General features: G+C 37.1%; 2 protein-coding genes across 3 annotated transcripts in view; both read left to right on the forward strand.

Moving 5' to 3' along the window:
- The window catches only part of rttn (rotatin), a 57,980-nt gene extending 42,738 nt beyond the window's left edge, over positions 1-15,242 (forward strand). Inside the window, exons 38-49 of the mRNA XM_056254096.1 lie at positions 788-938; positions 1,040-1,177; positions 1,770-1,978; positions 3,578-3,683; positions 4,429-4,526; positions 5,497-5,574; positions 8,165-8,291; positions 10,973-11,181; positions 11,361-11,637; positions 14,259-14,362; positions 14,807-14,876; positions 15,024-15,242. Of these exons, the coding sequence (XP_056110071.1) occupies positions 788-938; positions 1,040-1,177; positions 1,770-1,978; positions 3,578-3,683; positions 4,429-4,526; positions 5,497-5,574; positions 8,165-8,291; positions 10,973-11,181; positions 11,361-11,637; positions 14,259-14,362; positions 14,807-14,876; positions 15,024-15,106 (1,650 nt within the window). The 3' untranslated portion in view covers positions 15,107-15,242. The remainder of the gene's footprint in view (positions 1-787; positions 939-1,039; positions 1,178-1,769; positions 1,979-3,577; positions 3,684-4,428; positions 4,527-5,496; positions 5,575-8,164; positions 8,292-10,972; positions 11,182-11,360; positions 11,638-14,258; positions 14,363-14,806; positions 14,877-15,023) is intronic.
- An 87-nt stretch (positions 15,243-15,329) lies between these two features.
- cd226 (CD226 molecule) lies at positions 15,330-23,625 on the forward strand. Of its 2 annotated transcripts, none has more exons than XM_056254094.1 (6): positions 15,330-15,735; positions 16,883-17,209; positions 18,396-18,752; positions 20,999-21,095; positions 21,628-21,682; positions 22,536-23,625. In XM_056254094.1, exons 1-6 carry the CDS (start codon positions 15,669-15,671, stop codon positions 22,665-22,667), a joined length of 1,035 nt encoding a protein of 344 aa, XP_056110069.1. In that variant the 5' UTR covers positions 15,330-15,668; the 3' UTR covers positions 22,668-23,625. The 2 variants fall into 2 exon arrangements, with proteins under 2 accessions (XP_056110069.1, XP_056110070.1); XM_056254095.1 differs by having other exon boundaries at positions 23,251-23,625.

Raw genomic sequence — 23,625 nt, forward strand, 5'->3', positions numbered from 1 at the left:
CACACACACACACACACACACACACACACACACACACACACACACACACTTGTGCTTAAAGGGATAGTATATCAAAAAAGGAAAATTCTGTTATTTCCAAAAAGGTCATAAAGACAATTTAATTTAGGCTTTTATTCACACAAACACATGCGTGTCACGTGCTAGAACAAACTTCATTGGTTCTCGTGCATCAAGCACGAACGTTTGAGCTTCTGTGTTTACCAGGTTTGATGTGCTTTATGTATGCGTGTCTCATTAAGATGCACATAAAAAAAAGCCTAAATTAAATCTGTTTTTTAAAGCGATTAAATCTCTTCACAAGAATTAGATTAAACTGTTCTATTCATAGAGCTTTTATGACCTTTTTAGATCCTCTAAGTTTTGATTACCTTGACTTTCAATGGAAGGGCATAAACTTGTCAGGTTTCATTAAAATATCTTAATTTGTGTTTTGAAGATTAACCAAAGTCTTATGGGGTTGGAACAACATTATGAGGGTAAATGATGACAGAAATGTTTTGGGTGAACTAACCCTTTACGCCCATTATAACCTTTTTAATTTAAGTACACACACTCATACTAGAAAAATGCTATTCTACCTCAAGTGCAATACAAGGGCATCATGGTTGCTGGTTCAGTTCCACTCAGTGCCAATTAGTCGGCTATTTGTTGTCGTTTAGGGTTGTGAAACCAAAGTGCTGCATTTGTGTTTTTTTCACAGGTAACTCGGCGCTCGTTACCACTGACTCTCTCTTTCCCTCCCATCACCCCCTTGTTTCTCCCTCAGGTGCTGAGTAGCTTGTATTATGTGCAAAGTTTGTGTAAGCTCCTGCAGTCAGCAGCAATGCACAGTGAGGATGCGCCGTTCCACCGAGAGCTCTTCAAACCCCTGCTGAACAACCTAATTTCCATCCTCACGCTGTCTGTCGCTGACTTGGGTAACACAAAACGTCCTCAGCAAATCCAAAACCTTCCAAACAAGACCTTCAAATGAAAGAAAATTGTTTTTAGATGAGTGTGTGGTTGTTTTGGTCCTTAGATGCGCAGGCCCAGGGTGCAGTGCTCAACACCTGGGCGGATGTGTTGATGCTCCTGGCTACTCTGCTGCGCAGGAACCAAGCTGCGGTCGGCCCATCTGTCGGTGTGGCACTGGGGAAACACTGGCAGTGCTTTTCAGGTGACACACACACACACACACACAAACCGAAGTGTGTTACAAAGGGTAGAGACAGGCAAATGGAGAGGGAAGGCAGAAGAGTACAAAGAAAAAATGGTGGCAAGCCTGATGAAAGTGCATAGGGACGGAGGGGAAAGAAAGATTGAGGAGTTTAGATGGAAGAGGATGGGCTGGATAGATGTTGAGAATGAAGGAGACAGATGAGGAGATGGAGACAGATGCAGTGGGAGGCCAGCTCATTATGCTTGTATATGTGGATGGGTGTCCCTGCTGCATATGACAGACTGGGACAGAGACAGGAAGAACAATCAGCCTGCTTTAGATCTGATGGATGTGGTAGAAAATCCTAAAACAGGTGGGTGGGCAGTAGACTCGCTGACTTGCCTGCAGGTATCCAAGCTTTGGAAGCCCTTTTTAAAAGCCTGCGAGTTTGGAGAGACTTTACATCAGATGTTCCCTTGTGGTGAAGATTGTTTGTTGTGAAGTTTTGTATATTTTGCATCTTCTTGTCTCGAAGTTGGAGTTCGAGAAAAGCTCTGAAAACGAAATATTAGCATTCTTTATGCTTAGTCTTTGCCCTCTCTTGTGACAGATACCATCCGAGTGTGTTTGAACCAATCGGGCGCAGAGTCTTCTCTCTACACGTCGACCCTGCACTTTCTGTGTGTGTTGTTCACAGAGGAGGCTAAGAGGAGATCGGGAGGCCACACTGAGGATCTGACCAGCAAGGGCCCAAGCTCCTCACTAACAGCGGTCCTGTCTTTTGAGCCTGGAGAGGTCATGTGTGAACTATTATTAGAGGTAACCGATTTAGTTTAGGTTGTGAATGGTCGCAGATACACCTTCCGTTGGCTGTTCATAGACAAGTTTCGCGCACAAAATTGGCAAGCACTTTACCAAAATGGCAATATGAAATATGATAAAACATGTGACAAGTGCAATTGTAATGTCTATTTATGGTTTTTCATGTTTTTAAGGGAAAATGTATTTATGTTCTCAAATCTGATTGAAAAAGGTGTGTATGTATTAGGGATGTGCCCGAAGCTGAATACCTTTTCCTCAAAAGAATGGATAATGTCTTTGAAACGAATAACGAATTCTGCCGAATAATAGAAAAAATATTAGTCACTCCTCAAGTTTGCTGGATAGCAGGTGAGCCAGGGGATAGTATGATATTATAGCTATATAATTATTTTATATTTATTATAGCTATATACATCACTACACAATATAATGAGTGTGTGAAATGAATGAGTGTAAACTCATGAGCACAAATCAAGCTGCCGTCTCAGTGCGTCTCAGAAATCAGAGCTTGGCAAGAGTAACATCAACTAAAATACTACATTAGAGTTGTCAAAAAGGACTGAATTCGGTACCAAGTCGGTACTGAAATTTTAAGTGGAATCGTAAACACCTCTGATTGGCCATTGTGTTCACTTGCTCATCGGATACGTCTATGAGTGGCTACAATGATCAACACACGGAAGTGTTTGAAAGTGTTTTGAAGCGGGAGCGTTTGAGAGCACTATTAGCGAAACGCTCTGCTGATAGACGCCTGCATTCAAACGCTCCTGTCTGTATCTGTGTAAGCGCTCTGTGAAAAGCGTCACTGATGTATATTTAGCTGTTAGCTAAGTTAACTGATGTATATTGTTTTTGAAGCGCTGATCATTGTAGCCAATCACAGACATATCCGATGAGCATGTGAGTACAATGGGCAATCAGAGGTGTTTAGATTCCGCTCAACAGCGCTCAGTGTCACAGTTTTTAAATTTCAGTACCGAAGTCGGTTCTTTTTGACAACTCTATACTACAGAATTTTCTACTATTTGATATGTCTATTTAAATTATTTAAACCTTGTACGACACGAGCTGCTACATGATATTTCTCTGTCTTACTCTCGGAGATGGCAAGCATTTATGTATTCTTTATAATTTGTTCTGATTTGGATTTGTATGCATAGTAGAAGTTGTTTTAGATTGGTAACTATTTAAAACTATTCATAGAGTCTGACTCTGCTTATTTGAGATTGTGGATGATTCCTGATATAACTCGTACACAAAGTTCCTCTGGAAAATATTTAGCATTATTTTAATTAAAAGATATTTAAAAATTTATTTTTCGGGATCTGGAAAAGTCCCAGAGCCGGGACTCGAACTCGGTCGCCCGATAATTAGAATAAATGATACATTTTTAATACATTTTATAATAAACATAATTATTTTATGAGTTATATTAAGGTATCTTTGTTGATTTTTTTATTTTAAATAATGAATATGATTTTTTTTTTTCTAAACTATTCCAGATTCTTTTTTTTTAGGATCCAAAATTATTTATACATTTATATATATTTATATTTAATTGTACAATTATTTATTTATTTATTGTTTCATTTACAGCAATATGAGAAGATTCTGTTCCAGGATCCCTTCAAAAAGGTGATGGCCAAAACGTTCATGTCTCTGTTAGCCTGTAGCTCCAGTGCTCAGAGTTACGCATGTAAAGGTAAAGATCATTTCATTGTTTTTCAACACATAATTACACAATGAGGAACTATATGCATACGCTAGTTTTCACAATGCAAAGCTCCCTCCCCATTCCACTCAAACCATTTATGGAAATGAAACCACACTGTTTTGTTTAACAGAGAAATCATCATAGTTTTGATGTCATAACATTTGCATATGTTTGCCTACATTTACATATTAATGCATATTCGGTAATCAGCACTTTAAAGGTACAGTAGCATAAACATCCTGTTTTATTCAGTCAAAAAGGGTGGAAAATTATAATGTATAATAAATTGCTACGGGGGATATTCAAATTAAATGACCCATCATACCACTGATCAGCTCTACCAAACTTGGATGTCTTTTTCCAGTAATAAACAAACACTGTTAAGTTGTTTTGATTGATACTGTGAAGCAGCTTTGATACAATCTGTATAGTGAAGAGCGCTATATATATATATATATATATATATATATATATATATATAAATATATTTGACTACGCATTTACTTGCCTAACATAAAAAGTAAACTTCAGGTGGGAAAGATGAGACATAGTGTAGAAAATGGCCCCCTTAATGCATAGCAGTTAAAAAGGTGCTATAACCTCAACTAGGAGGAAATCTGGCATTCAAACATTCATTTTAGTCCCAGGTGACATTATATTTGTGTTTAATGCCTGATGTCACTGTCTGATGGATGAGTACATAGACTGATGCATGTCTCTTCTCCCTCTTCAGCTGGCGTGATTGACAGCTGTGTGGAACGCATGAAGCACATTTACGCAGAGCTTCACCTGGAGTCTGTGAAAACGGGCAAGAGCACTCACAGGAGGAAGGTACATAGGGTTCCAGCAACATTATAGACAGATTCAACATCAGAAACACTGAAAACCTGTTATGAGGGAGGTAGAGGGGGAGATAGTGCTGTCACAGATGTGACGACAAATGTCAAAACTGAAACAATCCTTTGGTTCAGTTGATTTAACCAGTTGATTTCCTCATGGTTCCACTTTATTATAACTTATAATAACTTTCATTAATAACATCAACAATCATTATTGCTTATATAATGCAGATCGTTGGTGGAACTCCATTAAAATGTATATAAACTTGATTCATGTATGGGTCAGTGACAAAGATGTCCAGAATGGTCTTTTTAAAACACTCTGATGTAAAACTTATGGTTTTTGCATGTTTTATTTTATATATTTTTATTTTAAGAAATAATCATGGTAATTATGCCAAATAATTCTTTCATTTGATTATTATTTAATTTAGCCCTTTTTATAATACTTTCTTTGTAATCTTAGGACTGTTAAACCACCTTGGCCGTTTTGTTTTGTTTGGGTTTTTTATGTATAAATACAGACAATAATTACTATCATGTCTCTTACCATTATTTAAATTAGAAAATATGGGAACTAATCTATTTGTTTGAAGTAAGACGTTCCTGGATCGACATCCTTTGTTGATCCTGGAACGACAATACTATAAAATAATCACTGCTGTCTAAATTTAGAGGTAGCGTTATGATGGTTGAAAGGAATGTATTTCTAGAAATAACAAAAGATGCTGATCCAGGAACATGCCAAACTTCAGTAAATCACAGTGTGCTCTGTGAATTTGTAATGTACTGCAATTTTGGTTAGGATTTATTAACTTATTATGACGTGTTAGAGTTATAAGTAATACAAACAGGGAAAATGCAACATAAATGTATGCATTTACAAATAAGATGGTATCAAAATTTCCATTATCAGCATGATCTCCTGTTCTAACCGCTCTGTCTTTGTTCAATGTCAGCAGGTGGAGAACAGCATGAGAGAACTTAAGATGATTCTAGAGATTCTGCGAAATTGCCTGTATCAACATAATGAATGCAAAGTACGTCATATCAAATAATGTTCCCCGTGATTATTATTTAAGTAGTTGCATTCATCGTACAGTATCCGCAGACTTTCTCAAAAGGGGTCTTGTGGGTTTGAAACACTGTGGGTTTGCATGCAGATTTTCTTGTAAGGACTGAGATGCAGTCTTTACAAGAAAACCTGCATGACACCTAGCAAGATGCTTGCGTGCGTGTAATGAGTCGTGATCATTTCTGTGAAGTACAAAGGAAAGTCAATCTACCGGAGACTGTTGGATAACTGTTTTACCAATTAAGCAGCCTAATTTACAGCCTTTCAATGAATGTTCGAAAAACACAGTAATATTTTTCTACTTTTGTAATGAACTTTTTCTACTCAAGGGGTGTGTTCACACTTAACATGTTCGTTTTGATTAAAACGAACCCTGGTGCGATTGCTCTGTTAGTGCACAGTTTGGAAACAGTTCGATGGAGTGTGTAACTTTCCATTTCATCCAGAGTGCTTGACTTTTGCATTGTCGATACAAGATCTTGACCCAAAATTGACGTACCTCTTGATGGAAATAAATGCTGTGATATTCTTTCCATCAAGAGGTGCATCAATTTTGGGTCAAGATCTTGTATAGACAAATAAGAGCCAAGTACTCTGTGAAGTCTCTTCCAGCACATTCCCAAAGACTTTCACTGAATTTAAGGTCTGGACTCCTTCATGCTCCCTCCCAGTAATTTTTTCACAATTTGAGCCTGATGAATCTTGACATTGTCATCCTGGAATATGGCCATGATATGTCTTACATGGTTGTTTAGGAAATGAAAAGCTACACACTCCATCAATTTGATTTGAAGAACTGTTGCCAAACATATAACATGCTATAGAAACATAATAATAACTGCAGTTAAGATTGAATCATACTCTTAAAGGTGCAGTCTGTAAGAATGATAGCTAGTGGTTGAAATGGGTACTGCAGTCTAAATTCAAAATATCGGAGATCGTTGTTTCCCCCGTCCCCTCCTCCTCAGACTCGACGCTCACGTAGGTTGCCAGTTTAAGGACACGCAACAGGAACGAGCGCAATTGACAATAAAAGCCGAGGAGACTTACACACTGAAAGTTGATGAGTTGATTTATCAGTGTTTTAATAAGCTTTCGTTCATAGAGATTTTTAGATGGATACCGAGGCTTTTTAGGTTGGGTAGAATCTGCAATCTCTGACCCAGTTTGTTTGCTTGCTACAATACGCTGTGTTTCCTGCCAGCTAGCATCCCGGGGTGTCAAAATACTATTGGGTGAACTGGCAGTGGGCGAGATCACACAGACTAAAACAAAAACAGACATTCCAACATGGAACGTACATTTCAAACTAAAATAACTGGCTGTAGAAGTGTTTTTCAGAGAAACGAGTATGTGAACTCAGCATGTTTCCTAAATATCTCCAAACATTATGGTATTTTTATGCTTTAATAGAGTGAAAAGGTTACATATAGCTAGGGGTGTGACGGTTATTATATAACCGTGAGACCGACGGTTATAGTTGAACACCGTCATTAGAACTCTATAACCGCCAAAACCATGCTATTAAAATATTTTTTACAAACATTTTTTATCATAGAGAATGTTGAAATACTAATATCAGCTTAAGAGGGAAACGGAGGCTGCTACTGCTGGAGATGATTTGGGAGAGGTCTGTGCACCTTTACCGATCAGAGCGCGCGCTGACACGGAGTAAAGCCTTGTTTATACTCGACGCGTCCGCACGATCGCGAAAATGCGTGCGGCAAAAATGACGCGTTCGGTGCGCAAGACCGGCAAGACCCCATTTGGCTTGGCTGTGTGTTTATATCTATGGGCTGTGTGCACGGCTTTTTTTTGTAACAGCGCGCGCGGCGCCGCGTCCGAATCATAGCCTTCAAGCCGAATCTGCCCGAGCATGCACGTCTCACCGCACCGGCACGCAGTTTGCGCGTCTAAATTGCAAAGTTCATTCCAAAGTTTTTTCGTTAAGGTTTTGTTACTGTGTGTGACTTATTAAAAAAAAAGCACGTTCATTGCAACGTTTGTTTGTTTTGTTAGTTAAGGATTTGTTTACTGTGTGATACATTTAATGGAAAGCACATTCACTTCTAGTTGTCTTGCTGTTCATGTTAAATAAACGTAAGGCCAGTAGCTAATCAGTGTCTGCTTGTTTATTCAAACTAAGTTGTCCTATAACAGATGAACAGTTATTCAACCCCGCCCCCCAACCCCCCCCCCCCCCCGGTTATGTTATGAACCGTCACATTTGACTCCCGTCATAACCGTCATCACCAATTCTGAAACCGGCACACCCCTACATATAGCACCTTTAAGCATTTGCCCATTTAAATACAAAACGTGACTTTTTGTGTGTAATAGCATATGAATTCATTTACAAATCAAATTAATTTTGGGTTTTACTAGATTACATTTAACAGGCTTTTTAGTGATTTTAAAGATTTAGTGAGTGTTAGCTGTCAGCAAAGGTAATGTAAATGTTATAAATTAGCATGAACAATTAAATATCCAATATTGACTGATTACGACAAATGTCGTCTCATTTGATTAATGAATGAATCATTTTCTCCTCTCAGACTGTGGCTACAGAGCTGCGTCTGGCAGCGGTGCTGTTGGCCCTGTGGCCCTGGTTCCTGCTGGACGACCTCACCATGACTTCAGCCCTGGAACTGCTCTGTGTCTACACTGCTAACTGCACAGCTGGTCAGTCTTCTGAGAGGTGGAGAGGAACGAGAGTGAGAAAAGGGGAATGACAGAGAATGAGCATTAGAAAGTCAGAGACAGGGTGCTGAGATAATGTATAAGCTTTGTGCTCACTGTAACCCTCTCATGAGTCATGTGCCGGTACAGTGGGAGCCATTGTGTGCCAAATGTAAGGCTGATATGAGTCCGACAGCTACAGAAAGGATTGTGTCATAGTTTAAGTCTGCTGCCAGATTACTGGAAGGGAAGCTAGGATGGAACATTTGTGTTAAGGAGAGGTTCTTCAGTCGTAAATGCTTATTTTCGCTGGATTAAGCACTTTTGGAGCTATATATAGTATATTTGTATACTGTATCAGTGTAGACTGTGTCAGTGATTATAGTGGGTACTATTTGCATTTGACGTGACGCAATACGACGCTCACATCCAGTGTAGGCAAATGTAAGCCATTAAGCGACTAAATACCAGTGGGCGGGCGATGATGGTGTGATGATTCGTCAATGTCTTGCTCTGGAGGCAGTCATATGCAAATGTACTTCACAGATCAAGCAATATCAAAACTAGCCGTTTTTGAAGCTTGATTAAATAAATGCTTTGTTTATAATGAGGGCGTTTTAAGATATTAAACTTGGAAGATGTTTTAATGTTACAAAGACCTCTTATATGTCAAAACATCAAGGCAAATGTGATTTCTCATGCCATGACCTGTGGTCCGTCCTTCGGATGAGACGTTAAACCGAGGTCCTGACACTCTGTGGTCATTTAAAATCCTGTGGCACTTCTCGTAAACAGTAGGGGTGTAACCCTGGTGTCTTGGTCAAATTCCCTCTCTCAGCCCTTATCAATCATGGTCTCCTAATATTCAGCATCCTTTCAATTGGCACGGTTGTGCAGTTGGATGCTGCACATTGATGGTGGGTGAGGAGAGACCCCTGATTGTAAAGCACTTTGGGTGTACAGTAGTACATAAGAAAAGCGCTATATAAATGCATCATTTATTCATTTATGACCCCTTTAAAAAGCAAAATCTGAAATTAATGGACACTACCTCTAATGAAAATGATGAAAATATAATATTAAAATAGCATTTAACATTTTAGAATTTAGCCTTAAGTTAGAAGCATTTTTATTTATAACAACCTCATAAGAAAAGGGTCTGACAATTACCAACCACTGTTGATTATATTAGACATGATTGTTAGCTGTAGTACCTCCCTTTTCTTTAAATATTATGTATTAGGAGAAAACTAGGAAGAAATTCATCCTTCAGACACTAAAAAAATAAATCTGTACGACACGTTAATCTTTAAAAAACTGCATTGTGTGTGTGAGAGCAAGGCGGTTACACATGAAAGCATTTGCACGTGTGTGTGAGTGAGAGAGACTACTTTTGTACATGAAAGTGTCTATTCGTGAGTGTGTTTGCCTAAACACAATGATTGCTCAATGTCACATATCTGAGCTCATGGAAAGCTGTGTTTAAGCACAGGATGTGGCTTCACACCTGTGAAGAGCCAGCAATGCATGGGCGTATAGTCAGTTTGTACGTATACGTCTGTGTGTGGGTGCGCATGTGTTTTTTCGCCTATATTTGTGTGTGCGTTTAGGCTGTCACTATAGTTTAACAGCACTAGGCTACAATAGCGTGCTTCATGTGTGGTGTTTCTCAAGGTCTGTGCTTACAGCAGGTGATGTTTAAAGTTCATGAGCTTGGTTCATCAGTTATGGAATCAGCCCTCCAGCAATTGTCCTTCCCATCATACTCTGTCCTGTGTCACTTTTTATTGTATAATTCATTAACCTGCAACACACAACCCTCATTCTTTCATCTGGCCGATTAATATTGGATTTATTCTGCAAGCAAAACCCTGCTGAGTTCTCTCAATAATCCAGTAGAATAATGTTAAATGATTCACCTGCAGCCATTCTATTCTTAAAAATATGTCTGTCAACTTACCCAGAAGTGAGACATTTAGTGGTTTTGACACTGTACTAAATGCAGCATTGTTAGATCTGGAGGAAATACATTTTTATCTAGATATATTAAGAATTAAAATACAATGTAAGTTTCCATTGAGTTTCCAAGCTCATTGTTACACAACTGCGCAGTGATATTTTGAGGCAGTAAAGATGCATAGATTAAAAAAAAGGTGAAAAAGGGTTGTGTGGTTTTATATCACCAGCCGTGTTTCCTGTAGCACTATTCTGCAGCACCAAGGGCACTGCAGCACCAATATATATATATATATATATATATATATATATATATATATATATATATACATATACATATATATATATATATTGATAAAAAATACAGTAATATTGTGAAATATAAAAAATGTAATTTATTCCTGTGATGGCAAAGCTGAATTTACTTGTGTCTTCAGTGCCACATCTATTCTAATATGCTGATTTGGCTCATCAAACATTTCTTATTATCATCAACAGTTGAATTTCTTTTTTCTTTTTTCTGTAACAATATAAAAGTCTTTACTGTCACTTTTGACTGAATTAATGCATCCTTGCTGAATATGGGACCGTGTCTGTGTGTGGCAACGTGTTTAAAGCTAAAAAAATGTATGCAAGGGGTTTGGCCTAATCTTTAGGGTTTTGGATGGTTTCTGATAAGAAACACTTATCAACAGTTCTCTGTCTGTCTGTCCCTCATTCTCTTTCAGCATGCAGTGCTTTATGTAGCAGCAGCAGTTGTAGCTCTGGCTCAGTTCAGGCTGTTCTTCCTAAGACTGCGGTCACAAATTCACTGATGCATGGGGTGATGAAACTGGCCTCCCAGGTTGCCCCTGACAACAGCAGCATCCACAGTCTGGCTTTCTCATTGCTGGCCAACCTGGCCATCTCGAGGGACTGCAAAGGGGCACTGCTGAAGGTAACTCACTGGCTAATGTTTGAACAAGACAATTCAGGGGAGAAATAAATAGAACCACTTCAGTCTATACAGTAAATAATAGAGTTGAGAACTTCTGGTTGCAAATCCACTTTATAGTTTCATAGAGAAATTCACAAAGAGAAGTGTCAACAAAAGCTTATTTCTTGCTCTTTCCCTAGAGTAACTTCCTGCAGAACTTCCTGTCTCTCCCCATGCCTAAGGCAGGTGGTCGAGGTGGCGTTTCGACAGGGGATCCTCTGTCCCTGTGGCTCAGGCTGCTGCTGAACGTGTCGTTCGGGGAGGACGGACAGCAGATGATCCTCAGGCTCCGAGGGGCTTTGGAGCTGCTGGTCGAACTGGCCCAGTCCAAACACTCGAGCACTAAACCCACCATCCTGCTCATTCTCCACAACATCTGCTTCTGCTCCGCTAACAAGCCCAAAGTCTTAGCCAACGGTATGAGCGCTGGATTAACAGGGTTTTAGATGTTAATGGTCGACCAACATGTTTCTTTTTGAGTGGTTGATGCCAATGCCAGTCTCTAATAAGGCTCAGCAGGCATGGTTTACAAAATAGCCAAATGTTGTCTGAATAATTGGCCTAGCTGATACATCAACCTGTTTTTTCCCCAAAAGTAACATAAACATTATAGTAACACTTACAATAAGGCATTATTAGTTCACGTTAATGCATTAACGAACAATGAGCAATACATTTGTTACTGTTTTTATTCATCTTTATTAATGTTAGTTAATAAAAAATACTGTTCATTGTTCATATAAGCTCAATATTAAATATTAAAGGGATAGTTCACCCAAAAATGAAAATTCTGTCATTAGTTACTCCCCCTCATGTCGTACAAACCCATAAGACTTTTGGTCATCTTTTTGATGAGAGCTTTCTGTACTCTCCATAGACAGCTATGCAACTACCACTTTGATGGTTCAAAAAGTTCATAAAGAGATCATAAAACTAATCCACATGAATTAAGCGGTTTAGTCCGCTTTATATGATACAAATTTATTTAGACTTTTATTCACATATTAACATTGATCAGTGAACATAAACAGAAGCTCAACCGAACCTGCTTGACACGCGAGAATAAACCTCATTGGTTCTTTCTGAAGCTCAAATGTGCGTAGGACAGAAAGCTCTCAGATTTCATCAAAAAGATCTTCATTTGTGTTCTGAAGATGAACGAAAGTCTTACAGGTTTGGACCAATGAGGTTGAGTAAATAATGACAGAATTTTCATTTTTGGGTGAACTATCCCTTTAACAGATACAACTTTTGTTTTTAATAATGTATTCGTGAATATTGAACGGTGGCTCAGTGGGTAGCACTGTCAGCTCACAGCATGAAGGTCCCTGGTTTAAGTCCTTTCTGTGTGGAGTTTGAATGTTCTCCCTGTGTCAGTGTGGGTTTTCTGCGGGTGCTCTGGTTTCCCTCCCACAGTCCAAAGACATGCAGGTTAGGTGGATTGGACATGTCAAATTGGGCGTGTGTGTGTGCGTCCCAGCATATATACACACACACATACAGTACATATATCAATAATTAATTCTAAGTAATAAAAATGACATTATTGGTAGTGTGGATTTACAGTTTCACACTTTTTTATGAGTACATTCACATCATGTCAAGTCAATCATCTCATTTCTTTTGCTTTCTATAAAAAGAAATTGGGCGGAAACATTGGTGTAATGTGTAAAAATATTATCACTCCATTGCGGCTGTTGTGACACATCCGTACTTCAGTGTGTGTATATGTGTGTGTGTATGTGTTGCCATAAGTGTTTGTGTGGTGGATCACTTTTACACAGGGAGTGTTAAATTCATCTTAACATGCTGGAGTCTGTCATAGACCAAAAATAAAAATAATACACACATTTTTTTTCTTTTTTTTTTTATAAAATATTTTGTTCACTAATATATATATGTTATATATTAACATTATAAACCAATAACGAAAAATACTTCTAATGCAGTTTTTACTTTTTGTTAAAAACTGCATGTGGCGAGCAGGACGAGGCCGAGGGCCGTGAGAGAGCGGCGCGAGGCCGGTGTCGTGATTAATGATGAGCATCACCTGCGTGACGCATCAGTCTCGTATCTCTCACGGAGGAGCGGAAGCATAAAAGGAGGAATGACGTCTGGACTGTTTTATTTGAGGTTTTGTTTTATTCTGTGTGGCTAGTTTTATTTTTTATTTTATTGTTTATTTATATCGACCGTGAGGGGATATAAATAAACTAGTTTACTAGTATTTATTTATTAAAGTTATTTATTTATTATTCTTTAAATGTTCGCCAGTTCCCGCCTCCTCCTTCCCATAACAACGAACTACGTTACACTGCATTAGAAGTATTTTTCGTTATTAGTTTAACTAATGTTAACAAATTAAACATTATTGTAAAGTGTTACCAAAATAGGAATAATGTTAGGTGTAATTAATAATTTTATTAAATATAATATATATATATATATATATATATATATATTTATATATATATATTATATAATAACATATAATATATATAACATATATATATATATATATATTTTTTTTTGGTCTGTGACTGACTCCAGCCTGTTAAGATGAATTTAACACTCCCTGTGTAAAAGTGATCCACCACACACAAACACTCATCTCTCTTAGCTGTTCATCGTGTACGATGATGATATGGCAACACATACACACACATAAACACTGAATTACAGATGTGTCACAATAGCTGCAACGGCGTGATAATATTTTTACACATTACACCAACATTTCCGCCCAATTCCTTTTTATAGAAAGCGAAGGAAATGAGATGATTGACTTGACATGATGTGAATGTACTCATAAAACAGTGTGAAACTGTGCAAATCCACACCACCAATAATGCCATTTTTATTACTTTTTTTTTATTAAACATTGATATATGTATGTATGTACAGTATGTATGTGGTGTGTGTTTATATATATATATATATATATATATATATATATATATATATGTGTGTGTATATATGTTTGTGTGTCATATTTACATTTACATATATGTATATATAAAAATGTCTTTGTATTTCAGATAAAGCTGTTGAGCTATTAGTCTCTTGTTTGAGTAGTAGCTCATCAGATATACGTACCATAGGAGCTTCAGCACTTTGGGCTTTATTGCACAACAATCAGAAGGTAACATCATTTATTCAGTGGCATTCAGTTGTTATATAATGCTTTTTACAAACAGTTAAAGGGTTAGTTCACCCAAAAATGAAAATTTTGTCATCATTTACTCACCCTCATATTGTTCCAAACCCGTAAGTCTTTCGTTCATCTTTTGAACACAAATAAAGATTTTTTTTAAATGAAATCTGAGAGCTTTCTGGCCCTCCATTGACAGCCTATGCAACTACCAGTTTTAAGCCACAGAAACGGGTTTGGAACGACATGACAGAATTTTCACTTTTGGGTGAACTATCCCTTCAATTTATTATTGGGAATAATAGTTGTACTAGATTCAAAGAAATAAGACACTATTCATGATCATTTTTATAAACACAAATTACATGTGAGTCACACACTTGGAGATCTGTCTCACCCTTTATCTTCCCATCCTGCATGTCTCCTCTTGCAAAGGCAAAGGCCACTTTGAAGTGTCCTTCCATCAGACTGAAAGTTGAAGAGGCGTACGTGTCCGCCAGGAAAGGTGCGAATATATTCAGTTTGATCATAGGAGAGCCTCTCGTTTTTACTCTTCAGATGATACTACTGCAGTAGATACATCAGGATTGGATCGTTTTCTGTGAGTGTGTGGTAATTGTCTGTCTGTCTGTCTGTTTATTTGTTCGTGTAGAAGAAGAGCACAGAAGTGACAAACCCCTGAACATCTATCTTCTGAAGTGCCTGAAAAATCTCACACACATCTTCAACTCTTAAGTGCCTCACTGGTGATGGAGGTCATTGAAGTCACCTAATAATGTGAATGTATATTTATGTTTTGGTACATACTATGAAACAGTTTTTGTATATTTTTGTTTTGTAGCAAATCAATAAATGGACTGGTTTTACAGTAGACGCCTCTCCATTTTCTAGCTGTCAGATCGGTATAACTGGATGATGAAATCTCAATAATTATTTATCACTTGCACTGTAAAGGACTAGTACATCCAAAGTTTATTTCATTTTTGGGTGTACTATCCAATTATGGATGAATCACGTAAGGTCGTTATTTTTGTTTTACTTTTATTTTGATGTATTCTTATCATAGGGGAATTCAGAGATTGGTTTCAAATCCGCTCTTTCAGTTTCAGTAGAACAAAAAAAAACTGTGGGCTAGAATTCGGGTCATTGTATTTTGGTGAACTTAACACCTCCTCTGTAACAGTGTTTAACCGCTGGTTGAGGAGGTGATTGCAGACTCTTGCAGCTGAACACAGATAGTGCCTGTGGTCGCCTCAGTCCTGTCAATGCTGTATTCATTCTGTCTCAGAGGAGCAAGATGGTGGCAGTACAAAAGGATTACTGGTACTTCTTGGTACTCATGATGCCGCTCTGTTTTCTGAAAGGTAATGTAGTTTTTTAGCAAAGGTAGGAACTTTCGGCTGTAGTTAAATGGTTTGTTATAAGCAATTGTTTGTGCATTGGTAATTTATATCTATATTTAAGGACGCGTAAGCATGAATGGCTGTTCTCTTGCATTATAAACAGTGTTCCTGTTTACGTACGAGTTGAATTGACTGTTTATTGATGACGAATATAAATTAAAAAAAAAGTTTTCATAGACTTATTGAAGGAAACGTCTGCAGTAACTGATTTTGCTTAGTTTGGAAAGGAGGATATGTGGTTACATTGAAAGTAACTTTCATTTGTACTTGTGGTTGTTGGTTACATTATATTTTGTACCCTTATAAAACTAAAAAAATACTTATTTAACCAACAATTTTTTGTTGATTTAGCCTGGAAATGTATATACATATATTAATAATATATTATTCATTTATAATACACACATATGCAGTATATAAAAGAGTTAGAATGGTAATTTTAAATTTATACAAATCTGAAAAAAAATCATTGTACTTGATGTAATATTTATATAATAATATAAGTGTCTACTGTCACCTTTGAAATATTTTTATATCCTTTTAGAATGTTACAGAAAATTCTATTCAACTTTTTCAAATAATCTTAAAGTCAGTTTTAGCAAAAATATTAACACCGCACTCTTTTCAACACTGATAATAATAAGAAATATTTCTTGAGCAGCAAATCCGCATATTAGACTGACTTCTGAAGGATCATGCGAGTAATAATGCTGAAAACACAGATGTGCCATTTTAATATATATTTAAATTAATAATCTTTCACAATATCAACGTTTTACTGTATTTTTGATCAAATAAATGAGCCCAGGGTGTGTTTTTGTTTTGTGCAAAAACAAAAATTCTTGCCAACCTCAAACTTTTGTATGGTAGTGTATTTCATTGACTTCTTTGCAAAATCTCTAACAAATTAGTTTTGAAATCTATTATAACAAAAAAACAATGTGGAATTATGTATCTTTGAGATGGTTTTGTATTCCAAATTCACAATAGCTTTATTGGCATTTGTGTAAGTAATACAATATTCCTACTTAATATTCCCCCTATTGTGTTTTTTTTTTTTTTTTTTAATCTGTGTCTGCCTTCCCACATTTCCGCAATGATCTTCTAGACTCTGTTCAGATGAAAGCCCCAGAATCAACAGTCATACTGCAGGAGGGAATGATATTGGACTGCCTGTGTCCGTGGACTGGCCAGCTCACTATGGTCTCTTGGACTAAAAAGTCTCTTTCACAACCTTTAGCTATTTATCACCCTCAGTATGGCACCAACTTCGAATCATCTTATGACGGTAGAGTGGAGTTTCTGAAAACCACCCAGATGGATGGCAGCATTTCCATAAGTAACGTCACCGAGGATGACATCGGCCAGTATCATTGCTCTCTGCAGACATATCCTCAGGGTTCATGGACAAAAGACACATTTGTCGAAAATACAGGTGATTGAAACCATTTCACTTTTGCCATCTTCAGCATTACAGATCCGCAGCACCCATTATCCGCCTGCGTTAGTTTTGTTTAACAGTTCTATCTAGAATATTCTTCATGAGAAGCAAGTTGCGATAGTCTTTTCTTTCCTATTGTAACGTATTTCCGAGTGAAACGGCTACTCGAACAAGAAAAATGTAGGGTGGGATTTGATTTTGTCCATCAGGAATTTGTTGGATTGCTTGGGTTTCTATTGCTGTGATGTCATGTGATTGACAGGTTGCCCCGCCCTCGTGCCAGTAAACACATCATCAGAGAAGAGATGTCGTTGCTTGAGAGAGGGGAAGTTGTTTTGATTAAAAATTATGAGGGCACATGAATTAAAAAAATTATATGCACAGATAAATCATTTATAGTAAATACTGCAATATTCCATAAAAAACCCTGAAATTGTTCATTTTGATTTCATGGTAACTTTAAAGAAATCGAATGGTATATTATTATTCTATCGTCAGTAATAAAAAAACAAACGCTACAACACTTTCTCACATACATATACATGTATATCATCTAAACAAGTCTTAGAATATGTAATAAACATTTAATTTCACGAACCCCAATCTTTGGTGAATCCAAATAGGATCACAGAATTAAGACGTTCTGTAAAACATATAAATCTGTTTATTTTACAGATTTACTTTTTATCCGTTTTTTTTGCGTATGGATATACATTTTTCTAATTTAGTAAATGTGTTAAATAAATGTAAATGCATTTTTATTGCAGCAATTGTTATCCATGTATTATTTACTGTCTTTAAATGAAATCGCGTGATATCATATATAGCCAATCGGCTTTATGTCGACCACCCTGCTCTCTAAGATATCAGCCATAAAAAAAAATCCATATTGGTCAAGCACTAAATTCAATAGGTATAACCTTGATATTCTGTTTTTGCGATAGATCGAAGAGTATGTACTGTAGCTGGTTTAGTGGATTTACTAATGGTAGAGTTAATGAAAGTTATGAGCATTGTAATGTTTGAAGAGGATGTCAAAAGGATGTTGAAAATGAGCGGTTCATTCATAAATCCGTACAATTTTAACTTCATGCTGTGGAAAAACAAACCGGAAGACAGAACACGTAACATACATAAGGTTTATTGATCTTGTATAACATTTCTCCTACTTTTTTCCTAGCAATCACCACCACCATCTCTATTCAACCGGACACTAAGTTGGTGGTGGCAGAGAACGACAACCTGACCATTAAATGTGACCTTGTCCACAACGGTGAGGTTTTACAAGTGAGCATAGAGAAACTGAACATTGAGGAGGGCAGTAGCAATATCATAGCAACGTGTCAGATGCTGAGCGAAGGAGTGGAGCTGAATGAGTTCGACAGTAGAGGACGAGTGAACTGCAGTGATGCTATGGAGGTCAGTCTACACCTCACCAACATCATTAAAGAAGACGCAGGATTCTACCGCTGCAACTTCAGCACAGACGCCGGCGTGCAGTCCACCACAGTCCTGCTGACCACTCTACCTGCTCAAGGTAGGACAAGGATGGGACTGTTACAAAATCTGTCTTTCCTTTCCGCACCTTTTTGTCCACACAGAATGACCAGTACCAGTCAAAGGGCATTCATGTGTCCAAACTTTTGAATGGTAGTGTTTGTAAGTAAAAACCCTATCATGCAATCATTTTCTGTTAAAAAAGGATGATAATTATTTAAAAAAAAAAAAAATAAACAGATCTCAAGCATTTTGACTGAAAGCCCCCCATTGCCCTCTTAAATAATAATAAAACAAAATAATTATAATCAAAACGTTTGGCGCTGAATTGAAATAAGATATATCTTAATATTTAGCTTAGTTATAGCTTATTTTAATGCTTGTTTTGTTATTTGTAACATTTAGCTTATCTTGAGGCCCCCTAGTGGGCCCCGGCCCTCTGTTTAAGAACCACTGCCATACTAAAATGTTATGAATTTTTACAGACAAAAATTGTTTAAACCCATAAACGCATACCTCAGGTCTTTTAACGAAATTTTCAAATTAAAATTTAAATAATATAACAAGAATCATCAGCAAAACTTGAAATGGCTGAGCGATTTACTGCAGAGCAAGTACTGAACACAATCAATATGAGCCAGATGCTGAATGTACTGGGAAATGAGCTCTGACGATGACTGTGATGATGATGGTATAAAACATCTGCTCAAATTGAACTCTTAGAAGTTCCAAAAGGTAACGAAATATGCTTTATTTTATTCCTTTGTCAATTTTATTAAAATATCAGGAGAGTTTTGTACTATTACAGCAGAGAGAGTCATCCGTGTTAGATAGAGTCCGGGTCGCTAAAGTCCAGAATATGTAATAATGATTGGCGAAACATTCATGCATTTAAGGGTTAGCAGCACAAAATATGAAACTGACTGTCCTAAACCAAAATGGTGGGTAATCCATCGAGTTTTTGTGAATGTAGGGACCCTCATTATGCTACCGTGTTAGTGTGGGGCTATTTTGAGCCTTGTTAGCGGTATTAACAAGCGATTCTTATTTTTCATTACTCTATGCCCTATATACTAGCGTTATATGCTAAACAGTTTATAGAGATACAACTCTTTACATTCGATTATCATGAAAACAAATCTCAGAGAACGGTTGACTAGGTACCAATGTGTTATTAGACCAAAGGTTCATTTTGCGCCAGAGTTCTCCTTTAAGGTACGGTCATTAGCAAAATTTCTGTCAATTTGAGAGCAGTGTCACCAGCACCTGGTTTGGTAGCACCACACTACATGTGTAATATTACATATTTTGTCTCTTGGAAATGCACATTTAGCTTGAGTTGACAGTAGCAGTAGCTTGAGTTGAGACGCAGATTTATTTTCATTAAAGGCACAATATGTAAGATTTTTGGATTAAAATATCCAAAAACCACTAGAACAATGTTATATATTTTGATGAATTTTGTACCTACATGATCCCAAATGTTTAATCAATAATGTTAAAATGCAGAGAAATCAGCAATTTTAACCAGTGTAACGTCCCGTGTCATTGCGTCGCCTGTCAATGATGTCATATCCCCGCTACCCTCGATTTCTGGTTTTACTTCCATAGAAACCATGAAAACACCAAAGATGCTTTGTTTTATTAAACATGCGAGCAACTTTTTGGATACCTTTATCAACAGAAAACGAATCATTGTTATATAGTATGGTAAAAGTAATACAGCATTTTCTCCACCATACAATATATTTGTAAAGTAATTGCATGACATTTAGCAACACAAGTCGTCCAGCTTTTATTAAAATGGTACTCAAATTTAACTTTAACGGCATCGTGGGGAGAATGCCAACAACACTTTTGTGTTGCAGTACTGAGGAAAGGAACACTACACGTGTGTCCGAACTTGAACAGTTGTGTGAACGAACAGCGCTAAAACAGTATTTTGTCTTTTGAATTGATGCGATCTCAGGCATAATAATACAGCGCAGTGATTGAATTAAAAAGTTAATTCTAATGAATAAATGCTGAGAAATGCTCTGAAACTGATGATGTAGGCTACTCTCCAGCCGAAGCAGCCAATCACCACTTAGAATTAACGCATAGGCATATCTTCATTTTTCGTGAAGTTGGTTCAACTTTGCTTTTCAAACCAGAACGAAATGGCTCCAAAAAAAAACACTTTTCCCATAATGAGCGCTATTGTTGTTTTCATTGATGTGCAACCTGTACATATCAAAAAATGTGTTTTAGGATTCAGCGACCCTTTAAATGTGTCTCTCATTTCAGATTTGCAGGGTCTTCATTACATGCTGTATGTGTATATTGGAGGAGGGCTGGTTGCTGTCGCTCTTCTGATGATTTTATTAGTGACGTGGCTGAACAGGTATATGTCATCTTACTTTATTAATCATAAAGATGTTTTTTCACTTCAGGTTCAATCCACCTCGTGAGGATTTGCTTTAGCAAGTGATAAACACAGCCAAAAGCATAATTTCTTATTTTTTTAAATGGAAGTAATTAGAGGTTACATAACTAAATAGTAAGTATGAACAGATTCATTGCTGGTATAATAGCGCAGACTTGTGTTCCGTTCATGTTGTGAAGGTTGAAGAACAATGCAGTTCCCATAGCTTTCATTAGGTATGAAGATATAAGCATCTGCTTTGTGAAGAGGTCTCTCAGATAATTGGCTGTGAAATCCCGTCCCCTCCTCGCCTTCACCATATGTCCAGCACACTTGCTGCCAGCCTCACGAAGTTTTATACTGAGTGTGCAGTTTGTTATTTTGCAGTGAAGCGAGCCTATCTCCATACGGCAGTGTTTGCTTTGCTGCTCCTTAATAAAATGATTAAGTGGCCTTTAATGTCTGTCATCTAGAGTAAACCGTCACTCAATTTCTAAACTGGTTTTCACAGGATGAAAAGGAAGAGAGAGGACTACAGAATCAAACTGCACCCTGCCAAAAGACAGGTAAATATGTCAATCAGTTTTGCTCCACACAGCTGACCATGTGTTGTCGAATCTCATGGAGAAATGTCCACGATCATATTTCACTCCAAAATCAAAAGTTCAAAAATTATGATTTTATGATTTATTTTCATCACAATGAATCACATTACTCTTCCAAAATTATAGTGATTTAAAAACCCTCTTTTTTATTACTATGGCAGTAATGAATCATCGTCAGTGCCCATACTAAACATTTTATTAGTCAACAAATTAAATTCAATACAACAAATATTACCATGAAATGTAAATACTTATTTTATATATATATATGTGTGTGTATATATAAACTAAAACTATTACAAATATTTTTTGTTCATATATTTAAATGAACAAAAAATATTTTTAATAGTCTTACTTTTAGTTGACAATAACAACACCTGGACATATTTCATAAAAATTCACCCTGCAACAGTATATTATGCAGTATATAAACATACGGCTGTTCATGGGACATTTTTCATTGTTGGGATCAACACATCATGCCTCAATTCCAGTGTGTCCACTGTAAAAACACAAGGCAAAGTAAAGATAGCAATTCTTATACTTATATCAGTATCCAATCTCTCCTGAATCCATTTTCACTTGACAAAACACAGTTCTGAGAAAATCTGCACTTTATATTCTCTATTAAATAGTTTATTATATTGTATTGAAAAGCGGTGTCATGTCCTTGCAGCAGCCTTCAATAAACATATCTTTGCTTAGCTGCCGCTTTCTCCTTTACTAATGAAAATCCCTTCACACAGATGTTTTGCAGTAGTACTAATGCTTCTTTTATTCATAACTCAAACTGAATGTTTTCTTTCTGTGGCAGCGTAACCCATATGATCATGGCTGTGTCTATGACAGGATGAAAAAGGGGACCAAAAGTGGGGCGAGAGATAAAGAAATATATGTTAACTTTCAGATAGTGAGGGCTCATAAAAAACAAAAACAAAAGAGATGAGACACCACCACTCAATAGAGTTCGAACTGATAAATTGGCGTCTACGTGGAAGAACTAGCTTTGGCTGAAGAGCAGAAATCATAAAACACAAACCAAACATCAGTGCCAAGAAATGCTTTCGCACCTGAATACTAATGGATGGATCAGAGGGGAAATTCCTAATAATGCAGAAGATTAATGGAGCTGTGCGTATAATTTGTCATTTGATGAACCACTACCACCATCATCGTCATCTTCATCAGTGCATTAACCATTCAAGCCTGGCCCAGAACTCACATTTCATGGCATTTCATTGCATAATGGTGCTGGATGTTTGCTGCTCATGTACACATTGTGGAAAAAACGTCCTCTCTGCTCCTCGGTGGAGTCTGTTTGACAGGTAATCTGCTTAAGAAGCTTTCTGGACTGTGTCAAAGCCAGATATAAGCCAAGCACGGTCACTCTGAACAGACACCGAAGCGACGCTTTAGCTTGAGTGACTCTAATTATCAAATGATTGGATCTCAGAGAGCTTTTGAGTGGATGAATCTTCTCAGAATCACATCCTTGTCTCAGTTTGAGCCTGAATGCTTTCTCTCTGCAGAAATGGACGTACCAGCCTCACGAATGAAAACGAGGATACGAAGGCTTCATTACTCATAGGTCGAACTGACAATGCTCAGCTTACAGGCGGAATAGGATTTGCATTGTGAGGAATAATGACTTTAAATGATTCGGATCATTCAAGAGTTCAGATTTGGTGTTTGAGCACAGGGCACTTAACAAGTACAGGAAGAAAATGAATCACATTTTGATGCTCCTATTCTGTCCTTGATCTCACAAATCGATCTGTATTTGATTATGAATCAAAAATTAGGCTTGGTACTCTGAAAAGACATGGGATTTGGCTTCATGAGACTGTATTATGCATGAATGATGGTGTTCTTTAAGACTTATATAAAGATATTAACCTTTTAAA

Source organism: Rhinichthys klamathensis, unplaced genomic scaffold, assembly GCF_029890125.1.
Source record: "Rhinichthys klamathensis goyatoka isolate OS25496 unplaced genomic scaffold, OSU_Roscu_1.1 h1tg000110l_1, whole genome shotgun sequence".
Lineage (NCBI taxonomy): Eukaryota > Metazoa > Chordata > Actinopteri > Cypriniformes > Leuciscidae > Rhinichthys > Rhinichthys klamathensis.

Excerpts from the sequence above, each read along its gene's own strand:
- cd226 (XM_056254094.1), top strand. The coding sequence starts at position 15,669 with ATGGTGGCAGTACAAAAGGATTACTGGTACTTCTTGGTACTCATGATG. Across the intron at positions 15,736-16,882 it reads GCCGCTCTGTTTTCTGAAAG|ACTCTGTTCAGATGAAAGCC; the intron begins GTAATGTAGTTT and ends ATGATCTTCTAG. Across the intron at positions 21,683-22,535 it reads TGCACCCTGCCAAAAGACAG|CGTAACCCATATGATCATGG; the intron begins GTAAATATGTCA and ends TTTCTGTGGCAG.